This window comes from Leptonychotes weddellii, chromosome 16, assembly GCF_054177405.1.
Source record: "Leptonychotes weddellii isolate Sample4059 chromosome 16, ASM5417740v2, whole genome shotgun sequence".
In the NCBI taxonomy this organism is placed as follows: Eukaryota; Metazoa; Chordata; class Mammalia; order Carnivora; family Phocidae; genus Leptonychotes; species Leptonychotes weddellii.
In genome coordinates this window covers 37,088,184-37,110,341 of record NC_138384.1, presented here as the reverse complement: position 1 = coordinate 37,110,341, position 22,158 = coordinate 37,088,184, and the positions used below count along the sequence as shown (strand labels likewise).

General features: G+C 52.3%; 1 protein-coding gene and 1 pseudogene across 12 annotated transcripts in view; one reads left to right on the top strand and one right to left on the bottom strand.

Moving 5' to 3' along the window:
* The first annotated feature begins 343 nt into the window (after positions 1-343).
* On the top strand, positions 344-1,903 carry LOC145717710 (glutaredoxin-3 pseudogene; annotated as a pseudogene).
* Positions 1,904-5,127: 3,224 nt separating this feature from the next.
* WTIP (WT1 interacting protein) overlaps positions 5,128-22,158 on the bottom strand; it is a 28,270-nt gene continuing 11,239 nt past the window's right edge. The window contains exons 3-9 of one of the 12 annotated variants that reach the window (XR_014140889.1): positions 18,554-18,621; positions 18,334-18,396; positions 18,039-18,169; positions 17,166-17,217; positions 16,271-16,339; positions 12,993-13,231; positions 6,059-6,195 (exon numbers count right to left, since the gene is read on the bottom strand). Coding sequence is in view for 9 of the 12 variants with exons in the window: in XM_081806699.1 (XP_081662825.1) it covers positions 6,028-6,195; positions 16,271-16,339; positions 17,166-17,217; positions 18,039-18,169; positions 18,334-18,396; positions 18,554-18,621 (551 nt within the window). In the remaining 3 variants the exon portion in view is untranslated. Of the gene's footprint in view, positions 6,196-12,117; positions 13,232-16,270; positions 16,340-17,165; positions 17,218-18,038; positions 18,259-18,333; positions 18,397-18,553; positions 18,622-22,158 lie in introns of those variants that run through there. The other 11 variants (XM_081806699.1, XM_081806702.1, XM_081806703.1 and 8 more) reach the window with 11 other exon arrangements.

The following is a 22,158-nucleotide window of genomic DNA, read 5'->3' as shown; positions in this document are numbered from 1 at the left end:
CTGATCAACAAATTCAGTAAAGTTGCAGGATACAAAAGAAATGTACCAAATCTGTTGTTTCTATACACTAATAAACTTTCAGAAAGAGAAATTAAGAAATCCATATATAATTGTATCAAAAGGAATAACATACCTATGAATAAATTTAACCAAAGTAATGAAAGACTAGACACTGAAAACTAAACGAAACTGAAGAAAACACAAATAAATGGAAAGATACCCTGTGTTCATGGTTCAGAAGAATATCGTTAAAATGTCCATTCTACCCAAAGCCTTCTATATACGTTCAATTCTGGTCTGGTGGCCGCAGCATGGTCTCAGGGCTGATGAGGCAACAGAGGTCATGGTGGAGGCTGGCTCAGCCTGGCAGTTTGAGGAACTGCTGCACCTCAGAGCCAAGTCCCTCCTGTGTTTTATTTTCAGGCACCATGAGCTCCATGGTATACCCAGATGAACATCTTAATGGCAGAGTTAGCCAAAGAACATCCCCAAGTGTCGTCTATAAAGCTGGAAGCTAAAGCTGTTCCTGATATACCTTTTTTTTTTTAAGATTTTTTTTATTTATTTGCGAGAGAGAGAATGAGAGACAGAGAGCATGAGAGAGAGGAGGGTCAGAGGGAGAAGCAGACTCCCCGCTGAGCAGGGAGCCCGATGCAGGACTCGATCCCGGGACTCCAGGATCATGACCTGAGCCGAAGGCAGTTGCCTAACCAACTGAGCCACCCAGGTGCCCTGTTCCTGATATATCTTTAAAAAATGAAATTAGTTCCCAACTTTCTGTTTTTCAAGAATTCTCTGAAAATTGACCAATTAGATGATGCACATACCCCAGAGTTGACCAAAAAAGTTCAGGGACATGCATCTAGGTGGTTCCCTTTTTTTTTTAAATTTTTTTTACAGATTTTATTTATCTGACAGAGACAGAGCGTGCGAGAGCACAAGCAGGGAGAGCGGCAGGCCAAGGGAGAATCAGACTCCCCGCTGAGCAAGGAGCCCAATGTGGGATCATGACCCGAGCTGAAGGCAGATGCATAACTGACTGAGCCACCCAGGTCCCCCTAGGAGGTTCCTTTCCACCCACTGGTAAAGAGCATCCTAAAGATTTCAACCTATACTTGAAGAAATTCACCCCTGTTGCCCCTTGCATGTTTTTTATGAAAGGAACTCTTTAGGAACCATGCTGCAGTTTCAGCAAGCAGATGGCAGAAATTCTTAACAAACACAATTTTTGGTTTAGCAGTTTTGATATCCTCTCAGATGAAGAAGTTCATCAGGGCCTCAAAACGTATTCCAATTGGCCCACCTATCCCCAGCTCTGTTTCTGGAGAGCTCATAGGGGACTTGATTGAATTAAGAAGCTAGAAACATCTGAAGAACTAGATACAATTTGCCCCAAAGCTCCCAAATTAGAGAAAATAGAGCTTCTGTAATGCTCTTTATGAAAAGCAACAGGAAGCAAAATGTGGATGCAGCCAATAAATTCTGGAAATACTAAATAGTACTGGTGTTGGGGCGCCTGGGTGGCTCAGTCGTTAAGCGTCTGCCTTCGGCTCAGGTCATGATTCCAGGTCCTGGGGTCGAGCCCCGCATCGGGCTCCCTGCTCCGCGGGAGGCCTGCTTCTCCCTTTCCCACTCCCACTGCTGTGTTCCCTCTCTCGCTGTGTCTCTCTCTGTCAAAATAAATAAAATCTTTAAAAAAAAAAAATAAAATAAATAGTACTGGTGTTGAATATGAGATATTTGATATATTGGAGGATGAAGAATTTCGACAATTAAAAGCTCACTCAAATTGGCCAACACACCCTCAGCTGTGAAAGAGGAACTTGTTGAACATCTGCATATTGTTAAGAAACTGAAAGAAAATGGTGCTTTACTGCCTGTACTGAAAGGAGAAAATAAATGAATGTTAAACTTGGCACCCAATTGTTGCAAAAAATATTTAATTGCAGTGGAGCAGTTCATGACTTAGTCCTCAGAAATGGACTAGAAAAATGTTTCTTAGAGCAGCTGGGTGGCTCAGTTGGTTAAGTGTCTGCCTTCGACTTGGGTCATGATCCCAGAGTCCTGGGATTGAGCCCCGCATCGGGCTCCCTGCTCAGCAGGGAGTCTGCCTCTCCCTCTCTATCTGCCTCTCCTCCAGCTCATGCTCTCTCTCAAATGCTCTCTCTCGCACGCTCTCTCTCACAAAAATAAATCTTTAAAAAAAAAGAAAAAGAAAAGAAAGAAAAATGCTTCTTACCCTGTTATACTTTGTGTAGTTCCAAAAGTTGCGCTAAATAAATTTGTTACTTTTTTCACCAAAAACAGAATGCAATAAACATCTTCAAATTCAATGTAATTAATAAGTAATTAGATCCTAATCACTATCAAAATTCCAATGGCATGTTTCACAAAAATAGAAAAAAAAGCAAACCTAAAGTTCATATGGAAGCACAAGAGACCTGAGCAGCCAAAGCAATCCTGAGAAAGAAAGCTGGAGGCATCACACGTCCTGATTTCAAACTATACTACAAAGCTGTAGTGATCAAAACAGTATGGCACTGGTGTAGACACAGACACACAGATCAATGGAACAGAACCCAAGGCCCAGAAATAAACCCATGCATGTACAGTCCACTAATACTTGACAAAGGAGCCGTGAACACTCAATAGGGAAAAGATAGTCTCTTCAATAACTAGTCTCGGGGAAACTGGATATTTACACGCAAAGGAATGCAATTGGGGGCCTATCTTATATCACTCACAAAAATTAACTCGAAATGGATTAAAGACTTAAATGTAAGACCCGAAACCATAAAACTCCTAGAAGAAAACACAGATGTTACAGAACACTCGATGTGCAACATAGGAGAGAGAAAAAAGGTCAAAATGCTGGAACCCTGAATTTGAGTTGGAAGTATCAGTATAGGGGTGCCTGGGTGGCTCAGTCGGTTAAGCGTCTGCCTTCGGCTCGGGTCATGATCCCAGGGCCCTGGGATCGTGTCCCCCATCAGGCTCCCTGCTCAGTGGGGAGCCTGCTTCTCCCTCTGCTTGCTGCTCCCCTTGTTTGTGCTCTCTCTCTTGCTCTCTCTCTGACAAATAAATAAAATCTTTAATAAAAAAGGAAGTATTAGTATAAACTCATGATTTATTTTATCCTTAAAAATGTGACATAGATGGGGGCGCCTGGGTGGCTCAGACGGTTAAGCGTCTGCCTTCGGCTCAGGTCATGATCCCAGGGTCCTGGGATCGAGTCCCGCATCGGGCTCCCTGCTCCTTGGGAGCCTGCTTCTCCCTCTGCTTCTCTCTCTCTGTCTCTCATGAATAAATAAATAAAATCTTTAAAAAAAAAAAATGTGACATAGATGAATTCATATATAATATAGATGTAACACAGTAGAGGCAAAAAGGAAGAAGGTGAGTAAAAGTGCTACGGTCTTGAATTTGGGTTATATGTAAATTGTTACAACCACTTTGGAAAATGATTTCACAGTATCTAGGAACAGGAAATATTACACATACCATATGACTCACTGGCATATAACCTAGAGAAATTCTTAAATAGATGAACCAAGATAAGAGTTATAATAATGCACACAGATATGCTCTCTACGGAAGCTATCAACTTGAAACGACCCAAATAGCCATGTACAGTATGATGGTTACATCACTTGTGCTGTGCTCATCAATGGGAGATTACCCAGCAATCAGAATGAATGACTCCAGCCACACACAAACACATGCATGAATCTTTCAAATGTAAGACTGGGCAGAAGTAAACACAGAAGAAAGCCCATAGGGTGATCCGAGTAATATAAGACAGTCCCAAAGCGTTCAGTACTAAACAATAAATTGTTTAAGGCTACCTGGTGGCAAAACAATACAGAAAAGCACAGGGGTAATTAACACATCACTCAGCAGGCTCGTTATGCCTGAGGGGGTAACTACAGGAGGATGTGCCCGGAGCAGGGCCCATGTGGGATTCAGCTAATATATATTCTATTTCTCAAGCTAGGAAGTAGATCCCCTGGCACGTTCTTTTAAATTGTACTTACATGTTTTCTAGCCTCAGCATACATGATATATGTCTCAATATAAAATGAAAAAAGAAAAGGAAAACCATGACTCCAGTTGAACCTGGAGAGCAGCACGGAACTAGGGAGACTGTCAAACGTGCTTGAACATGGGGGGATCTCGAACATGCTTATGAGCCACTCTCCCAGTGACAGTGGCAAGGAGACGTGGACAAATGCAGACCAGCGAGTTTGTTTGAGAACGTGGGACCACATTTCCTCTTGATGAAGACATATGGCAGGGTCTTGCCCCAGCCCTGAGTAGGATGGAGAAAGGAGACGATCAGGACCAAAGGGGGCTCAACACAGCACCGAGGGGTGAGAGGAGCGCCTGTAGCACAGGAGGAAGGGGAGAGCTGCAGAACGGCCATGAGACCCAAGGGAGGACTTGCACGGAGGGCTGCTCAGAGGGCCCTGGCCCTGGAGACCCACCTGCCACAGGGACATCCACATGGACATGGTCCTAGCAGTGGGGTCTGCAGAAGGTCTGCAGCTGGCTCGGTGGTCCCCTCTGAGGAGCGAGCTGACCCGAGTCAGGGACACTGCTGTGACCTCAGAGCCAGACAAATGTCTGCCTGGAACCGCCAAAGCAGGGGCCTGGAGGTCTTCACGCATCATGCCCTGTCTCCGGGTCTCCAGGTCGTGTGGCCTCTTCCCAGCAGGTGGTCCCAGCTGTGCAGGGGCAGGTTTTAGGACACAAGGCGGGCCCACGCGTGCAAAGTCACACACAGCATCGCTGAAGGGACACAGACACTGTCCCCACAGACGGACCCACGTACAAACTCCAGACACGCTTTATCCTATGTTTGTTCACCTGAGCGAGAACAGTAACTTGCTTTTTTCTCAGGCTGCTGCAAACCTTTCATTACAAATAATTAACCCTCCCCATAATGTCTCAAATAGTAACGAACACCGTTTCATGCCTCCAGCAGAGCAGCCTGGGCATTACTACACGGCTGTACACGGCAGGTTGTGCTTCCAGAACCGACCCTCCAATATTTTAAAATAGAGTGGCTTTGTGGACTTTTTTTTCTTTTCTAGTATCGTAAACATATGCTGTTTGATATTATCTGAATGGGATTCAAAACATTTATTTTTGCAAACAGAACACAAAGCTTTTGGGGAGGGCATCGAAGGAGAAAAAGGAAGTCTGGCTACAGAACTATGCCCAAGCCAGACCCCACTTAAAATCCGCCAGCGTGAACCGGAGAACTTCAGGCCACTGTTCCATCGGGGTTAGACTGGGGTTTCATGGCGCCGAAGCCACACGGCCTCCTGGGTCTTCAATCTCGCCTCCTGTGAGGAAGACGAAAATGGGTCTCTCCCTTTCTCCACCTCCCTCTTCGATCTGCCGCACAGCGCCCCAGAAAGCCACCATCACGTGGTCAGAAGTTCCAGAACAAGACAATCGCAGCAACTTATGTTGTCCGCCAGAGGCTCCAGAATGAAATGCTTTCCCCAGGGGGCAAGTCGCTGCCTCTGAAACTTCAGACCCATCTGCCCGTCCAGGGAGTACAGCAGCAATGCCTTCCGGCCCCAAGCGGCGTTGACCTCATTCGGTGCCCCCAGGGACACTGGGCAGGCGACCCGGTCTGAGGGTCCTGATCGTACCAAACTGTCTGTCCTCTGTGCCAGATGTGAAAGGCTGCACTGAAGAGGCTGGTCGTCTGCAGCTGGCCCGGCTGCACCCGGACTTGGTGCACTCGGTTTTCCACCCTCCTCGGCTCACTGTCCAGTTCCGGCTGTCGTCGTTTATATGGGTCGTGTTCCCTCAGGTACCGAGCTGCCTCTGGATCCAGTCTCTCGGTGCAGCCCGGGCCCTTGCAAGCTTTTCTGCCAGTCTGGCTCCTTTAGCTCTGTCTGCAGCTATTCGGTCACTCTCGTTCATTTGCTTGAAGATCTCCAGTGGCATCTGCCGTCCTGACACGCATCTTCAGGGACATTGAGCTGGTCGAAAAAAGAATCTGTGCATTCCTCACACGGGGATGATCACATCTCTCTGGCCCAACAGGAGGTCAAAAGGGCCCCCGGTGACCGGTCTCTGGCTCAGGTTCTCCATGGCGCCACCACCGGATGCCTCCCCAGTCAGCACAAAGCTGTTGGCACCTTCCGTATGCGTCATGGTGGCTGGGGGATGATGAATCTGCAAGACACACTATCCTGGTGAGGTTCAATAAATGACTCCTCTCCCTAGGTAGCCCCTTCCTCCGGGGTCTCTCCTGGTTTCCCCTGGAGCTGGGAGCTCCTGGGTGGTGATGCGATCCGTTTCCGGGGCTGGCTGCCGCCCTGACTCCGGAAGCTGGCCTGCCTGGTGCTGCTGGGCACTTCCAACCCCTCCATCCTTCGGGACCTGGAGCCAGCACCCCGGTCCAGGCTTCCCCGGCGGCACCGTGGCCTCTAGAACTGCTACCACCCCATCTTCAGCTGCTTCCCCATCTGCCAGACAACAGTAACTCACTTTTACTGAGCATTTATTATGCATCTGTTAGTGTGCCCAGTGCTTTATATGTACCGGCCCATTCCCTTCACCAGCATCCACCAGCATCCTTGGAGCCAGATGCTGGACGAGGGGCTGGACCCAGCTGTGACTGCTGCAGCCCCAGACCGTGTCGCTTCGGAGAGTGGGGTCTGGTGGGCAAGACAACCCTGGGATGCCCATGGCGGGGGGGATACATGCTCTTACGGACATGGGCAGGGAGCTTCAAACGGGCCTCCGCATACTAGAAGAACTCTCCCTGCCCCAAGCCCCCTTCCCCTGCTGCACCTCTTCCCAATACACCTGAAAGAGCTGGCTACTCTTGATGCTTCCTCTTCCTTCCATCCCCTCAGCTCAGTGGGCTCTGACCTACTTGTGCCCCATCACAGCCCTGCAACAGCTTTATTCAGGTCACGGTGATCTCCATCTTTCCAAAGCCCCTGCTGCAGACCCTGCCCTTTTTCTGCAAGGCTTCTCCGATGCCACCTTAATCCACCCTCCCTACCCTGCCAGCCCACCTCACCAGCCACTGCTGCTCCATCCCCCTTGCCAAGAGTTAGATGTGGGGCCCCTTCCCTTTTCTGTCTCACCCTCCTTCCCCATGATCTCAGCGATGATTTCGAACACCTTTCGATCACCAGCCCTGACTTCCTCCCTGAGCTCCAAACTTAAATATCCAATTGCCTGCTCCACGTGACAGACACAGTGGTGTCTGTCCTTTGCCTCCATATGGCAAAGCAGAATTTTCCATTTACACTCCCACACGGAACCTGTTCTACCACATCTTCCCCTCCAGGGAACGGGGAATATATCCACCCAGGTGCTCAGTCCAAAAGCCAGTGAGTTATTCTTTTTTTCCCCAATCAGACCAAATATAACAGTCTTTAATTACTTTTTTTTTTTTTTTTAAAGACGAGAGAGGGACGCCTGGCTGGCTCAGTCAGGAGAGCATACAACTCTTGATCTCTCGGGGTCGTGAGTTCAAGCCGCACGTTGGGTGTAGAGATTACTTTAAAATAAAATCTTTAAAAGTAAATAAATAAATAAGAAGAGCGAGAAGGAGGAGGGAAGGTGGGCCCACCTCACAGCTAAATGCAAACTTTCCCCCCTGACTCCTAGCAGGGAGACCCCACCACTCCCACCCAGGGCTCCTGTGGTCTTCCCCTAGGACCGTGGGGCTCCTCACCCACATGAGTGGCTCCTGACCCCCATACATGACAGGGTGGGCCCCCTCTCTGCCTCCCAGTCCACGTGGTACCGGCCTGGTCAGTCTGTCTCCTCGCAGACAGAGCCTTCTCTGCTCCCTGCGGGCACTCCTCTCGGCCAGTGGGCCTCCCTCCACTCCCCATGAGACCTGTTCCCCACATCGGAGGAAGGCCCCCTCCGCAGGGTCACAGTCAACCACATGGTGGGCATGGCAGGAGAGAGCTGAGCCGAGCTGGGAAGGCCGAGACTCAAAGCCCCCATCTGGCTGCAAGGACAGCGGAGGGTGGCTGAAATCGACCCCAGGCAGAGGGCCCAGCGGAAGAGGCTTTTGGCAATCCTCCCAGCGCGGCTGGCTCAGGGGGAAGAGCGTGTTTCCCAAACAATCTGGGATTGAAGGAGGCTGAGTAAACACTGGGCCTGGTGAAATGCCCCTCCTGGACTCGAGCCCCACCCTCAGGGTCCGCAAGGCTGACCGAGGACAGGGACACGGATGGCCCAGGCACTGTCCCAGGGAAGTGAGCCGGCTGCGTCACACAGTGCCTGGGCAGATGCGTGCTAGCAGCTTCAGGCCCGGGAGGTGGTCTGTGAGGCAGTTACATACCCCGTGGACAGCGCAGGTGTATGTGGCACGCGGGCGCACCTGCAGAGGTGTGGAGAGGAGGGGCGTTGGCGTGGGACAACAGGAGTGACAGGTGAGCATGTCACAGGCACACCAGCACCACTGCTGGCCACTTCCTTGCCAAGTACAGATGTTTCAGGGCCACAGTCCCGCCAGCCCAGGGAGGCCCGGGGGGGCCCCATGTCCTCTGCAGGACAGGAAAAGGTCAACTGTGACACCCCCACCCCCAGGCTCTGGGAGGGCAGCCCAGCAGTGTGCTCAGGGCCAGAGAAAAAAGATGGAAAGGGAGAAGGCACCCTGTGGCTCCAGCTGTGTCCCTCGGGTTCTCCAGGTTTCCCGGAACCCCACACCCTCCCTGGGCTCTGTCTCCAGGAACCAGGCACCTGGTGAGTGCCCACTGCCTCCGGATGGGCCTGCTACCCCAGGAGACACTGTCACACAGAATCCCTCCCCGGATGGCTCTTGATCAGCTTCCCCACCTCCACCCGGGCCACACCGGCCCCTCCCGTCTCCGAGCCCCGCACCTCGGCCAGAGCGTGTACCCCTCTCCCAGCCAGGGACCCCCCCACGCCCACTCAGGGTGCGCAGAGCCCCGACACCCACACACCATGCAGGGCCAGGTCCTCCAGAGCGGCCCTGGCTGAAAGGTCACCAGCAAACTCCTGGACCTGCCCTCAGATCCCAACCCACGGCCCTGCTGGAGACCCTGCAGGCGGAGCCTCCTCCTACCCCCACAGCTGCCGCAGCCCTCACCCCTCCCGGGGAGCATCTGCTAACTAGAGGCGAGATGGGGGTTGAGGTGGGAGAAGCTGGTGGTGAGCAAAGCCTCATGCGTCACTGCTTCTCCCCATCAGCACCACAGACTGGCCCACTGACCCCAAGTGATTCCTTGGCCCACGTTGCTCTCCAGATTTCTGCTTCTGTGGGTTTCCATGCCCTGCCCCTCCCAGGTCCCATGAACACTGCCCCAACTGCCCACCCCTTCTAGCCCCACCAGAGCAAGCCCACAGAAGGCACTCAAGTTCATCTGCAGCTCAGCACGCTCTCATCTTTGTTTCCTGGCCAGAGAGCAGCAGGAAACACTGACCAGGAGGGGTCAACACCATCCCCTGCTCCCTCAGGACCATGAAGGCACCCCAAGCCCACGACCCACCCCCAGAACCCTCCACGAGCCCACCATCGCAGACACACACACACACCCCCCCCCCGGGAGCCTATAGTCAAATACAGGATTTGGGCCTTTTCTGTTTGTGGGCTGGCCTCCACAGGGTCTCTGAGGCTGAGAGCCCTCCAAATCACCTGGCTCTGGGGGCACCCCACTTTGTAGGAACAGGTGGGGAAAGGACACCAGGTTCTCTTGGCCTCATTCAATTAATTCAACCGCCCTCCCTTTCTCTCTCCCCCTCTTGCTCATTGTCTCTCAATATCCTTCTCAATCTCGCTCCCCGTCATTCTCTCAATCTGTCATACAATGTCTCTCTCTCTCTCACCATCTCTCCTGATCAATCTCTCATGCTCTCTCTCAAACATGCACTCGCTCACACACAATCTTTCTCGGTATCTCAGGGATTCTCTCTCTCTCACACACACACACTCACAGCAGGGACCCGGCACTCAAAGGTCTGTGCATCTAGGCAGGCACCCCAGCACAGAGGCACCCCTGGGAGTGTACCGCCTGGGACACACCTGCACACACCCGATGTGTCTGTGTAAACCCCTATTCTTGGGACTTTACATCCCACCTCTGGCTCCTCCATCGAGCAACTAAGGCTGCACTCAGACTTGCAAACCAATGCGGTAGTGGGGTGCTGAACTGAGACCCCAAAGGCCAGGGCAGCGTGGAGACAAGAGTGAACGGCCCAGACAGACCCCGGCCTGGAGCGCACACCGTCGAGTGAGGAGACAGACATCAGTATGACACACCAAAGGACAGCAGTGATCAAAGGCAGTTAGTGCCACCAGGTGCCAACATCCAGGAAGATATCCTGAGGGCAGGTGGCTTTGGCACCCAGGGCTGGAGGGTCATGGGCAATCTACCTGGCTCAGAGTCTGGCTCTCACACCACTCCCTCAGCCTCAACAACCATCAGGTCAGCATAACTCCTGAAAACGGACTGGAAGATGCTGCTTTGGGAAAATGAGCTTGGAGAGCAGGGTCCCCAGATTCCGGGTTTTTGGTGCCGTGTGATACCTGGAAGCCTGATGTATTCCTGTGGCTGAGAGCTCAACGATTTAACCAGGAAGGAAAGCGGATCCAGGCAGAGCCAACAGCGTGTGCGAAGGCTCTGCGGTAAGGGGCAGTGGCGGTCACCAGTCCTGACTGACGCGACACAGAGCCCTGGAGCCCAGAGAAAAAGAGCCAAGTGTGGCCCAAGACGAGGCCACTGCCCCCCAGGGCCACGCATTCCCTTGCCCCTGACTTTCAACAAAGCATCACCCAGGAACTCGGAGTGGGCTCCACAACGTGATGACTCCCCCCGGCTGGATTAGGAAGGCGCAGTAACCAGGCTGGAGCAGGTGTGGGTGGTGACCTCCAGGGCCGGGAGGTCAGGGGCCACCTCCACAGCACACACAAAGGCAGAGAAAAGAGAAGGGTTGAGTTTGCAGCAAGGAGAAACCAAGGGCAAAGCAGCTTTGACGTGAGAAGCAAAAAGAGATGACATCCAGAAGAAAGCTTTGCAGTAACTGGCTAGAAAGCAAAACCACCCAGCTCAGGAGTAAGAGAAAGCCAGAAACAGCCTCCCGTTCCTGAAATGTACTCTCTCTTGCCCCGTTGCGATTACCACCTCCGAGAAGCCACCTGATCTTATCGAAGTCCTCTTCTCAGAAAACACACAATTGGGGTGCCTGGGTGGCTCAGTTGGTTAAGTGACTGCCTTTGGCTCAGGTCATGATCTCAGGACCCTGGGATCGAGCCCCGCATCGGGCTCTCTGCTCGGCAGGAAGCCTGCTTCTCCCTTTCCCACTCTCCCTGCTTGTGTTCCCTCTCTTGCTGTCTCTCTCTCTGTGTCAAGTAAGTAAAATCTTTAAAAAAAAAAAAAAAAAAGAAAGGAAGGAAGAAAACACACACTTCCCCCATCCCAGGACAACCTCTGCATTTAAATAGATACTTGGTGAACACAAAACTACCTGTGTACTTGATCCCCTCAGTCCACCAGGGGAGCCCCCCAGCTCCAGGCCTCAGCCCAGCTGGCCCCCAATGGCTGCCACTTCCTCTCCGATGAATCCCAAAAGGCAATCCGAGGCAATCCTCTGTTCTGATTCCTACAGCCTTGCCTCCCCGGCTGTGATCCTACAAGCAAAGAGACCACATCTAACAGGGGAGGGCAAGAGCAGTGGCCAGGAGCAGCTCACTGGTGACTCAGGCGCAAATGGACTTAAGTCAAAATATCCCACTGATGGGTTATCATGATTAGGGGTTTCTTGCCGCAGGGGCCACCCACGGGTACAAATCCAACATAAGCCATCGCTGAGACGTCCCAGCTTCCCAATGCTGATGTGCACTGGTGTGGGACAACAGGAAAGAAAATTAATCTGCGTTTCCCCAAACCACATTTCATTAGGTCACTGCTCTTCAGACACGGACACAAAACCCCACATTATTCCGAAGTCTGAAAAGCAAACACATATTTTGAGATTTTACAGGGATTTATACAAAAATAGTTAAAATACAACGTTTTTACTGCCTGAAAACTAACTATATGATCTCCCAATAGGACATTTGTGAGTTCCGTGTAATTTGTCTAAGAAATAACAACCGTGGGCCAAGTTTTTAGAAGAAAACTATATTCTCTTAAAGAAAATGAAAATATTCTCAAAGGACAAACTTAATTTAAGTCAAATCATACGCTTTTGTCGTGGAGCCTGATACACAGAGCGTTCCTGCAACGGGTGTTCGCCCTGCCACGCGGACAGGGCGCCCCCTCGTGGTCTCTCTTGACCGAGAGCCCTGTGGCTGGAATTTGCGTGAGAAGGTTCTTTTCCCAAGGCTGAAGGATGGCGAGCGGAGGAGGCCGGAGGGAGGGGTGGTCCCCAAGCCAGGAGCCAGGGATGGGGAGACCCGGGCGGGATGGTGGCTGAAAACACCCATCAGAATCCCGGTGACCAAATCCCACTGTGGCCAAAGGCAGGGCTCCTTGGCAGGCCCCCGCTCCCTAAGGGTGTCATTCTTCACTCCCTCCTGTGACCCCACCCGCACAGGACACCCTTCCCACCCACCAAAGGCTCTATGAGACACGCAAACACGCGTGCCCTCCGCCAACCCCCGCCTGCCAGACCACCCCCGCCCCCCCAGGAGAGGTCTGAGACGGGGCCCCTTCTGAACCGGGAAACGGGGGGCCAGTGGGAGGAAGGGGGAAGGAGGCCCTGCACCCCGTGCCCCTGCACGCGGTCTGGGAGCCGGCCCGAGGCCGCGGGGCGTAGCGGCCCGGGAACGGAAGGCCGGCGTGGGGCGGGGAGGCGGGGGGGGGCCAGGCAGGGCCGGGAAGGAAGGAAGCGGCGGGAGGAGGCACAGACGGTGAATAAATAGAAGCAGCTCCGCCCCGGGGCCGGCCCCTTGGACGACAGCTCGGTGGCATGTGGGGGGTGGGGGAGGGAAGCGGGGCAGCCGCGGCCCCGGGACACGGAGCTGCGACACTGACCTGGTCACCCATCCCGCCCGGGCACGCTCTCTCACACACGCACGCACGCACACGCACGCACACGCACGCGCGGCCCCTGCGGGGCTCCCCTTCGGCGCTCAGAGCTCCGTGACGTGCACGGCAGGTGAGGGAAGGGGGCCGGGCCGGAGGCGCCGCAGGTGGCAGCGGCGGCACAGCAGGTGGCCCTCCAGGGGGTAGCAACGGCGTCCGTCCTCCCCGCTCAGCTGCAGCCCGCAGTCCTAGGGAAGAACACAGCCCCAACCCCACAGTCAGCGAGGGGGGCACAGGAGAGTAATGGGGTGTGGCGGATCTCTGCCCCGCCCCGCGCAACTTCCGAAGGACTTTGGCTTTGGGGGCGGGGGATCTGGAGCCCAGAGTCGGCCACAGCCAACCGGAGCTGCCCCTTAGACTCCCAAATAGCCGGACACCAGCCTGGAATCTGCTGGAATCTGCAGGAGGGCTGGGCAGTCCACGGGGGCATCAGCCCAGAAATGTGATGGCTTTTAACAACAACCGATTAGGGCGCCGGAGTGGCTCGGTCAGTTGAGCCTCCGACTCTTGATTTTGGCTGAGGTCATGATCTCAGGGTGGTGAGATGGAGCCCCGCGTGGGGCTCCCGCTCAGCGGGGAGTCTGCCTGTCCCTCTTCCTCTGCTCCTCCCCCTGCTCACTCTTTCTCTTTGCAATAAATAAAATCTCAACAAACAACAAACAACAGGTTACGTCTCCCCGGGGAGTGCAGATAACTAGAAAAGAGAAGCGGACCCACAGCTGAGCCGCAGAGGCTCCCACATGAAGCGGAAAGTAGCGGAAGACCTGAGCCAGAGGGATTTGAGGGGAAAATAAAAATTAGGCAAACCAAAAATGGATGGTCCTAAAGAAACAGTGAAGAGAGTCACGGAGGGAGGGTCAGCGTGCAGAAAGCCACCGAGAGGTCAGGACAGTGACAACTGAGAAGTGTCTCCTGGATCCTACCACACAAGGGTCACTGGTGACTGGGGGAGGCGGGTAGGTCAGATACCTGACCCCAGCACCTTAAGAGATGGAGGAGAAAAATCGGGAGAGATGAGTAAACAAGGAGTTGTGTTTTCTGTCCTGTACCTTACCGTTTTCCCACTGCAGTATACTTTATAGGCTAATTGTCTCTGTGTTAACAAGTGGTGAGATTCTTACTGGACCTCAGTAAATGACTGGCAAGAAGCGGGAAGGGCAGCATGGAGGGTGCACTGTCAGGACTGGGGCAAGGCCAACTGCCCAGCTTCTTTCTTCCTCTGCGCCCCAGCCCAAGGAGACCCCTTTGGTCACACTCTCACCACATCCAGAGCTAACCTGCTTTGACATTTGTTCCCCGAGGCCCTGAGACCAACACCTGCCCCGCTCCACACAAGTCACGTTCCAGGAATGTCCCTGTCCTGCCACCGGACCCTGACCGGGCCCCACCACTAACCACCACGCTCCAGAGAGGGGCCGAGCAAAAGGGCCTGGAGACCCTCACTCCTGGCCAAGGGTCTCCCTGGGGACAGCAGCCCCGAGGCTCTGGCTGTGCACCACCTGAAGCTCACCTGTTCGTTGGCTCTCAGCATCAACCTTCCCTGTGCTTAGCGGTCGTCCCCAGGAAGCAGACAGGATGCTCTGTTACGTCAGAGGGGACACTGTGGCCCTTCTGTAGGCCATGCTGGCTTCTGTTCCTCCTTCCCTGGTCCCCCAGCAGGATCCCAGTTCCCACTGGGCCACCTGCCCCACCTGAGGCCACCTGGTTCCAAACAGACCCTTGACTGCTACTGAAGATTTCTCATGGACACCGCTTTTCACTGGGACCCTAAACCCAACGTGCTTTTCTCAGTTTCTCTCCTACCTCCGTTCACTCATTCTCGGCCTCCCCGTATGGTTGCTTTGCCTCCATGCACCCCCTAAACATTGGTGTTCCTTGGGCTATCCTGAGCCCCCACTCCTGCCCCCACAGCTCTCTCTGGAAGACTTCATTCACTTCCCTGGCTTCACCTACATGTTCATGATGAGACATGACAGTAACAAGGACTGAATCTCCCATCCTACCTTTAACAATGAAAAACCAGGTACAAGATATGAAACACTGATTCTCAGACCCCGGACAACAGACAAGGCAGGTCAGTGATCTCTGAGAGAAGGGAGATTCGTGAGGTGAGCCCTACAACTGCCCCAACTTACTACCTGAAGAGACTGTCCAGGCTGCCCAAAGAGGGCCCACTGTTCTCCCTGCATTGAGAATCTGGGGAGGCCAAGGCAATGAGAAACCACAGGGCAGAGTATCAGAGAGGAGAGAGTTATGTGTGTCCACGACTCCCAAATTCCTACACTTGCAGCCAGTGTCTTTGAATTCCAGCACGTCTAGCTGCCCCAAGGACATCTCCACCCAGATGTCCCCAGTGTCCCAAATTAGAGCCTCTCTCCCTTCCACCTCTCGCCCTCACTCTCTTCTGGAGCCCTAATGGACAACTCCTAACCCCCAAACTGCCCCGTCCAGTCATGGCCCAAGTCCAGTCCCTTTTAACTACCTGACCATCACACAACTCAGTGTTCTACCCTGAACCCAAGACCACAACCTTGACTCCACCGGCCTCCTCAGGGAACCCCAGCCCCACGCCCTCTTCCTCTATTCATTCTCTGCATGGCAAAGAGCACCCTTTCCAAAAATGGTCATGCCATCGTGTCACCCTTCTCGATCATTCTCCACCATCCTCAGGATAAGTCCACACGCCTCAGCTGGTATAGCCTTATGTGCCCAGCTCCTGCCAACTTCTCGTGACTCAAAACAACACAGTCACCTTCGCACCTAAGCACATTCTGCTTCCACTGCCTAGAACTGCCTTTGTTACGGTCCCCTTGGGTAACTCATTCATTTTGCAAATCTTAGCTCGGGTGTCACTTTCTCCAGAAAGCCTTCCCTGATTCTCCAAGGCCTCCTATGTACCCTGACAAGTCACCTTGATAGCAATGGTGACCCTATGCGGATACTGCGCGAGCACTCATCGCTGCCATAAGAGGGGGTACTCCTTATTTTTATTCTCTGTACACCCCCAGCACCCCACACACTGTAAATACTCAATAAATAGGTGACTGAATGGGAAATAGGGGCTGAGAACATATCTTGCGGAGAAGGGAGAGGGCTCCCTGGGGAGGGCGGGGCGAATGGGGCAGAATCATAAAGGAGGAGGTGGGCCCACAGAACACAGAGAAAAGGAGCTCCAGGTGGAGGGGGGCTGCCCCAGCCATCAGCATTCCCGGGGGCCCCAGGCTCACCTCACAGTGGTAACACTCCACGTGGTAGTCTCTGTCCATGGACACCACACGGATGGTGGTCTCACAGCCCTGGAGGATGAGATGGGGTTTGCACACAATCAGCACACTGGGGTTTGAGGCGCACACACCTACACAACACGGTCTTGGCACAGCAGACGTGCATTCACGCCCATCTTTGCTGCTTCCATGGGCGGGACACATGCCCGGACATCCTCCCGCAGCTACGCCTCACGACAGCACGCACACGCATCCGCGAGAGCGGTCACGTGGGTGTCAGTGTGTGTACACACGTTCTGTTCCGTTCTTTGCAGTCAGGAAAGACCATGGCCAGGCCTGCTTCCCCAGGGTACATAGGAGGCCTTGGAGAATCAGGGAAGGCTTTCTGAAGAAAGTGACACCCGAGCTAAGATTTGCAAAATGAATGAGTTACCCAAGGAGGCCGTAACAAAGGCATTTCTAGGCAGTGGAAGCAGAATGTGCTTAGATGCGAAGGTGACTGTGTTGTTTTGAGTCACGAGAAGTTGGCAGGAGCTGGGGACATAAGGCTATACCAGCTGAGGCGTGTGGACTTATCCCGAGGCCTTATCCGATGCCGAGAGCCGCCCCACCCGAGGATGTCTCCTGCCCGGACTGCATCCTTCCCTCGCCTGCTCCCCCCACCACCTCACCCTGCACTGCTGACAGACCCTGGGAGTGATCCTTCTGTCCATGGGCAATGAAGCTGAGGGCCACCATTTCTAACTCATGCAGGGACTTGTGGGCACTTATGGGCCTGAGGGATATGGGACAGGAGCATCTGCTCATCCCTCCCAAGACCTGGGGCCAACCTGAGCAGAAGCAGGCCGAGGCCGGGCTGGGCCAGGCACCTGATCATCTCCCAGTGAGTGGTTCCTACCTGTGCAGGGAGGATAGGACGGGCACAGGAGGCACATTTTGGTGCAAAAACCCTGGAGGAATAAAGGAAACCAGAAGTGACCAGCTGAGTGGCGAGAGGCCAAGGGCGGTGAGGCAAACCCACCCACAGTAGCCCCTTGACATGGCCCAAGCATCAGGACCCCTTTCCTTGTGTGGACACACTGGGCTGGGCGCCGCCTCTGTGGTGCCTTCTTGGCCTTTTATCTGGCTCCCCAATTCACATCCACCCCATCACCTCCTCCAGGATGGCTTCAGGTTCTCCCTCCCCTCTCCCTCACACTCCCTGTGAGTTCCCTATCCCCTAATGTCCAGGTTTGGGCCTCCCCTCGCTGAGACCCCTGCAAAGCCTGGCTGCACACGGAGTTCCAGGGATCTGTGCAGGGCACCCACCCCATGCAAGGCAGTAGCACGGGACCAGAGCTCAGAGGGCCAGGCCTGGAGCCCCAGCAGGGGAGAAAGGATTGGCTGCTCATCACAGCGATAACAGACAGGCAGGGAAAGGATGGCTGCAGAGACCCCAAGCCCCCACCCCAGGCGGAAGAGGCCTAGCCTGCCACTGGGAGCAGAGAGGCAGATGTGGGTGGGGCAGCCAGGCGAGTCCTCCCGCCCCACTAGGAGGGGGAACATGCAGGCAAAGGCAAGGAGAGGAAAGAGACGGCTGGTGGCTGAATCATGCAAGAGAGGGCTCAAGGCAGAGATCCATGCCTTGCCCCCACACCAGGAGAGGCTGGAAGTGGCAAGGCCAAGAATGGAGAGAAGACAGACAGGCCAGTTGGAAAACTGCTTCCGGGGGAGGCAGGAGACACGGCAGGAGTCCCACCTGCCCCTCCCCGCCCCCACGCTGGCTACTCACGTGTGATAGTCTCTGACGCAGTAGATGTTGTTCTCCACGTCCACGGTGAAGGGCACCCCGTCCAGGCACTCGTTGCACACTGAGCACCGGAAACAGCCTGGGTGGTAGGACTTCCCAAGGGCCTGCAGGATCTGGGGGTGGGAGGCACTGAAGGGTCAGTGCAGATGGAAGGCTCAGCACAGCCCCCGGAAGAGGCTCTGGTTCTGAGCCCTTGGCAGGTCTGCAACAGGTGAAAGGGTGGGTCCTAAGACCACCCGTGGCAGAGGGGCTCCAGGAGTCTGGGGGAGGTTCTCACCATCTCCATGATGAGGTGTCCACACACGCTACACTTGTCAGCTGTTTGCTGGAACCCGGAGTACTGAAAGGGGACAGAGGATCCGGAAGGTCATGTGACAAAGGGACCCTGGCTGCCCAGCTGGCACCTGCCTCCTGGCCCCAGGCCTCCATGTGAAGCAGGAGGGTTGCCTCCCCTGCTCCCACCTATGGCGCCGGCCGGGCACCCAGCTCTGACTCACCAGGAAGTCCTCCTGGCAGTAGACTTTCTCACCCACGTTGTAGAACGCCTTCCCTCGAAGTCGTCTGCCTGCAAGGACGAGGATCGAGAAGGGGGTCCGTTGGCCACTGGAACCCGGGGATGGGGCCCCTGTTTCCATTTCTCAGGACTTGCCTCCAACAGATGAGAAGCAGATCATGGGCAAATTTTAACATTTCCCTTTAATATTAGGTTATTACTGTGCTAATAATAATTTTTTTTTTTTAATTAAACAGAACACGGGGCGCCTGGGTGGCTCAGTCGGTCAAGCATCTGCCTTCAGCTCAGGTCATGATCCCGGGTCCTGGGATCGAGCCCCGCATCGGGATCCCTGCTCAGCGGGGAGCCTGCTTCTCCCGCTCCCTCTTACCCCTACTCATGCTTACTTTCTCTAGTGCTCTCTCTCTCAAGTAAATAAATAAAATCTTAAAAAAAAAAAACCCTACTAGAACTAATAAATGAGGGGCGCCTGGGTGGCTCAGTCGTTAAGCGTCTGCCTTCGGCTTGGGTCATGATCCCAGGGTCCTGGGATCGAGCCCCACATCGGGATCCCTGCTCGTCAGGAAGCCTGCTTCTTCCTCTCCCACTCCCCCTGCTTGTGTTCCCTCTCTCGCTGTGTCTCTCTCTGTCAAATATATAAATAAAATCTATTTAAAAATTAAAAAAAAAAGAACTAATAAATGAGTTTATCAGGGTTCTAGGATAGGTGGTCAGAAGGTGAAAACCAAGTATCTTTGTATATTGCAGTAACAAATGGTGGGAAAATGAACTTGGAATTTTTAAAACTGCATTCCTAATAGCATCCCAAAAGCCCTGCAAAATTCTGAGGGATAAATTTAATAAAAGACGTGTGTGACCCTCACCCTGCCAAACCAGACTTGGCTGAGAGAAATGTCAAAAGACCTCCGTAAAGAGAGCGCTATACTGGAAGACCACTCTCTGCTGAGACTCTCACATTTCTGCCCATCTTACCGAGGACCGGCAGCGTTCATTCTGAATTACCTCCCCGAGGACATTTGTGAAACACACTGCTTAGAAGACAGAGCTAGCTCATCTCCCTCTTAAGTAGAAAGCAGGTTTTGTCTGCTGTCCATTATAATACAGATAATGTGTTCCTCAGAAACAAGGGTCAGAGAGCTTTGCTGACTGCCCATTATAAAACATCAGGGTTCCCTCAGTTCAGGGTTCCCTAGCCTTGACACAGACCGATTACATGTGCAGCATCCACCGGGGCCCCTCTGCATCACCCCTGCGGGACTCGAGGGCATGCAGCATGATTCAGAGGTGAAGCTCATCCTGTCTGCAGGGTTATAAGGCTCTGCCCCAGGGGGCTCATGTCTTCAGTCAGCATCAGCGGAACAGTGGCAGATAAACATGTCAGCTTACAAGTAGGGAGAAAAATCTCAGTCCTTGACAATCATCTTCATGGCTTCAAACATCCTGATGTCAATTCTCCCCAAATTGATCTAGACTTCAATGCCACGCAATTAAGATCGCAGCATTCTTATTTTTTTTTGTGGAAACTGATGCCAATTCTAATTTGTTTGTTTTGTCTTCTTTCAAACCCTTGTGTTGAGGGCTGACTTCCAATTCTAAAATTTATATAAAAATACAAAGAACCTAGAATAGCCAAATAATCTTGCAAAAGATCAACAATGCTGGAAGACTTACACTACCTATCTGAAGACTTCAAGTAATCAAGACCGTGTAACACTGGGGTAAGGAAAGACAGAAAGATCAGTGAAACAGAAGAGAGTGCAAAAATAGGCCCATAAATATTTCAATAAACACACAAGTGGGAAAGCAAACTCTTTTCAGCACATGGTGCTGTGACAAGTGGAGAAAAAAAAAGAAATACGGAACAAAAATGAAACTCAATTCCTCACCTCACACTATACACAAAAGTATATTATGAGGGGCGCCTGGGTGGCTCAGTCAGTTATGCGTCTGACTTTGGCTCAGGTCATGATCTCGGGGTCCTGAGAATGAGCCCCATGTCGGGCTCCCTGCTCAGCGGGGAGTCTGCTTGTCCCTCTCCCTCTGCCACATCCCCCCTCCGAGCTCGTGCTCTCTCTCTCACACTCTTGCGCTCAAATGAATAAATAAAATCTTAAAAAAAAAGAATAATATGAAGTGGGTTATCAACCTAAACATAAAAATGAGAAACCTAAGAGGCATCTGGCTGGCTCAGTCAGTGGAGCATGTGACTTTTGATCTCCGGGTTGTGAGTTCAAGCCCCACATTAGGTATAGAGATTACTAAAAAAAATAAATAAACTTAAAAATATATAGATAGATACAGATATCATTAAATATATTTTTAAATTATCTATAAGAAAATAGGGGCGGGATGCCTGGGTGGCTCAGTCATTAAGCGTCTGCCTTCGGCTCAGGTCATGATCCCAGGGTCTGGGATCGAGCCCCGCATCGGGCTCCCTGCCCCGCGGGAAGCCTGCTTCTCCCTCTCCCACTCCCCCTGCTTGTGTTCCCTCTCTCGCTGTCTCGCTCTGTCAAATAAATAAATAAAAGAAAGAAAGAAAGAGAGAGAGAAAGAGAGAAAGAAAGAAAGAAAAGAAACGAAACTAGGGGCGCCTGGGTGGCTCAGTCAGTTGTGTCCGACTCTTAATCTCAGCTCAGGTCTTGATCTCAGGGTCATGAGTTCAAGCCCACTGGGCTCCATGCTGGGCTTGGAACCCACTTAAAAAAAAAAAGTACTATGAGAAAATATTCACAAAACATACATCTGAAAAGGACTTGTACTCAGAATATATATATTCCTACAACTAAATAATAAAAGACTTTTAAAGTAACTCTCAATTCAAAAGCTGAGCCAAAGACCTGAACAGACTTCATAAAAGAAGATATAAATGGCCAAGAAGCAGACAAAAAGCAGCTCAACCTTATTAGTCATCAGGGAAATGCAAATTAAAACCACAAGATACCACTTCACATCCATTAGAATGGCTAAAATTAAAAAGACGAAAACGCCAATTATTGGCAAACATGTAGAATAATACATCCCTAACATTTCTAGTGGGAGTATGAAAATGGCACAACCCCTTTGGAAAAGTATGGCAATCTCTTACAAAGTTAAACATACACTTAGCCTATGACCCAGAAATTCCACTCCTTGGAATTTACCCAAGAGAGAAATGAAAACATTTGTCCACAAATGACCTATACGAGAATGTTCACAGCACAATCTATCAGTGTGTGAATCTACCACAACTTGTGGTAGATTCATACAATAAAATCCTACTAGGCAATAAAAAGGAGTGAGCTACTAATAATATGTGGATTAGGGGCGCCTAGCTGGCGACTCTTGATCTTGGGGCTAAGCGTGAGCCCCACGTTGGGTGTAGAGATTACTTAAAAATAAAATCTGTAGGAGTGCCTGGGTGGCTCAGTCATTAAGCGTCTGCCTTTGGCTCGGGTCATGATCCCAGGGTTCTGGGATCGAGCCCCGCATCAGGCTCCCTGCTTGGCGGGGAGCCTGCTTCTCCCTCTCCCACTGCCCCTACTTGTGCTCTCTCTCTCTGTGTCAAATAAATAAATAAAAGTTTTTTAAAGAAATAAAATCATTTTAAAA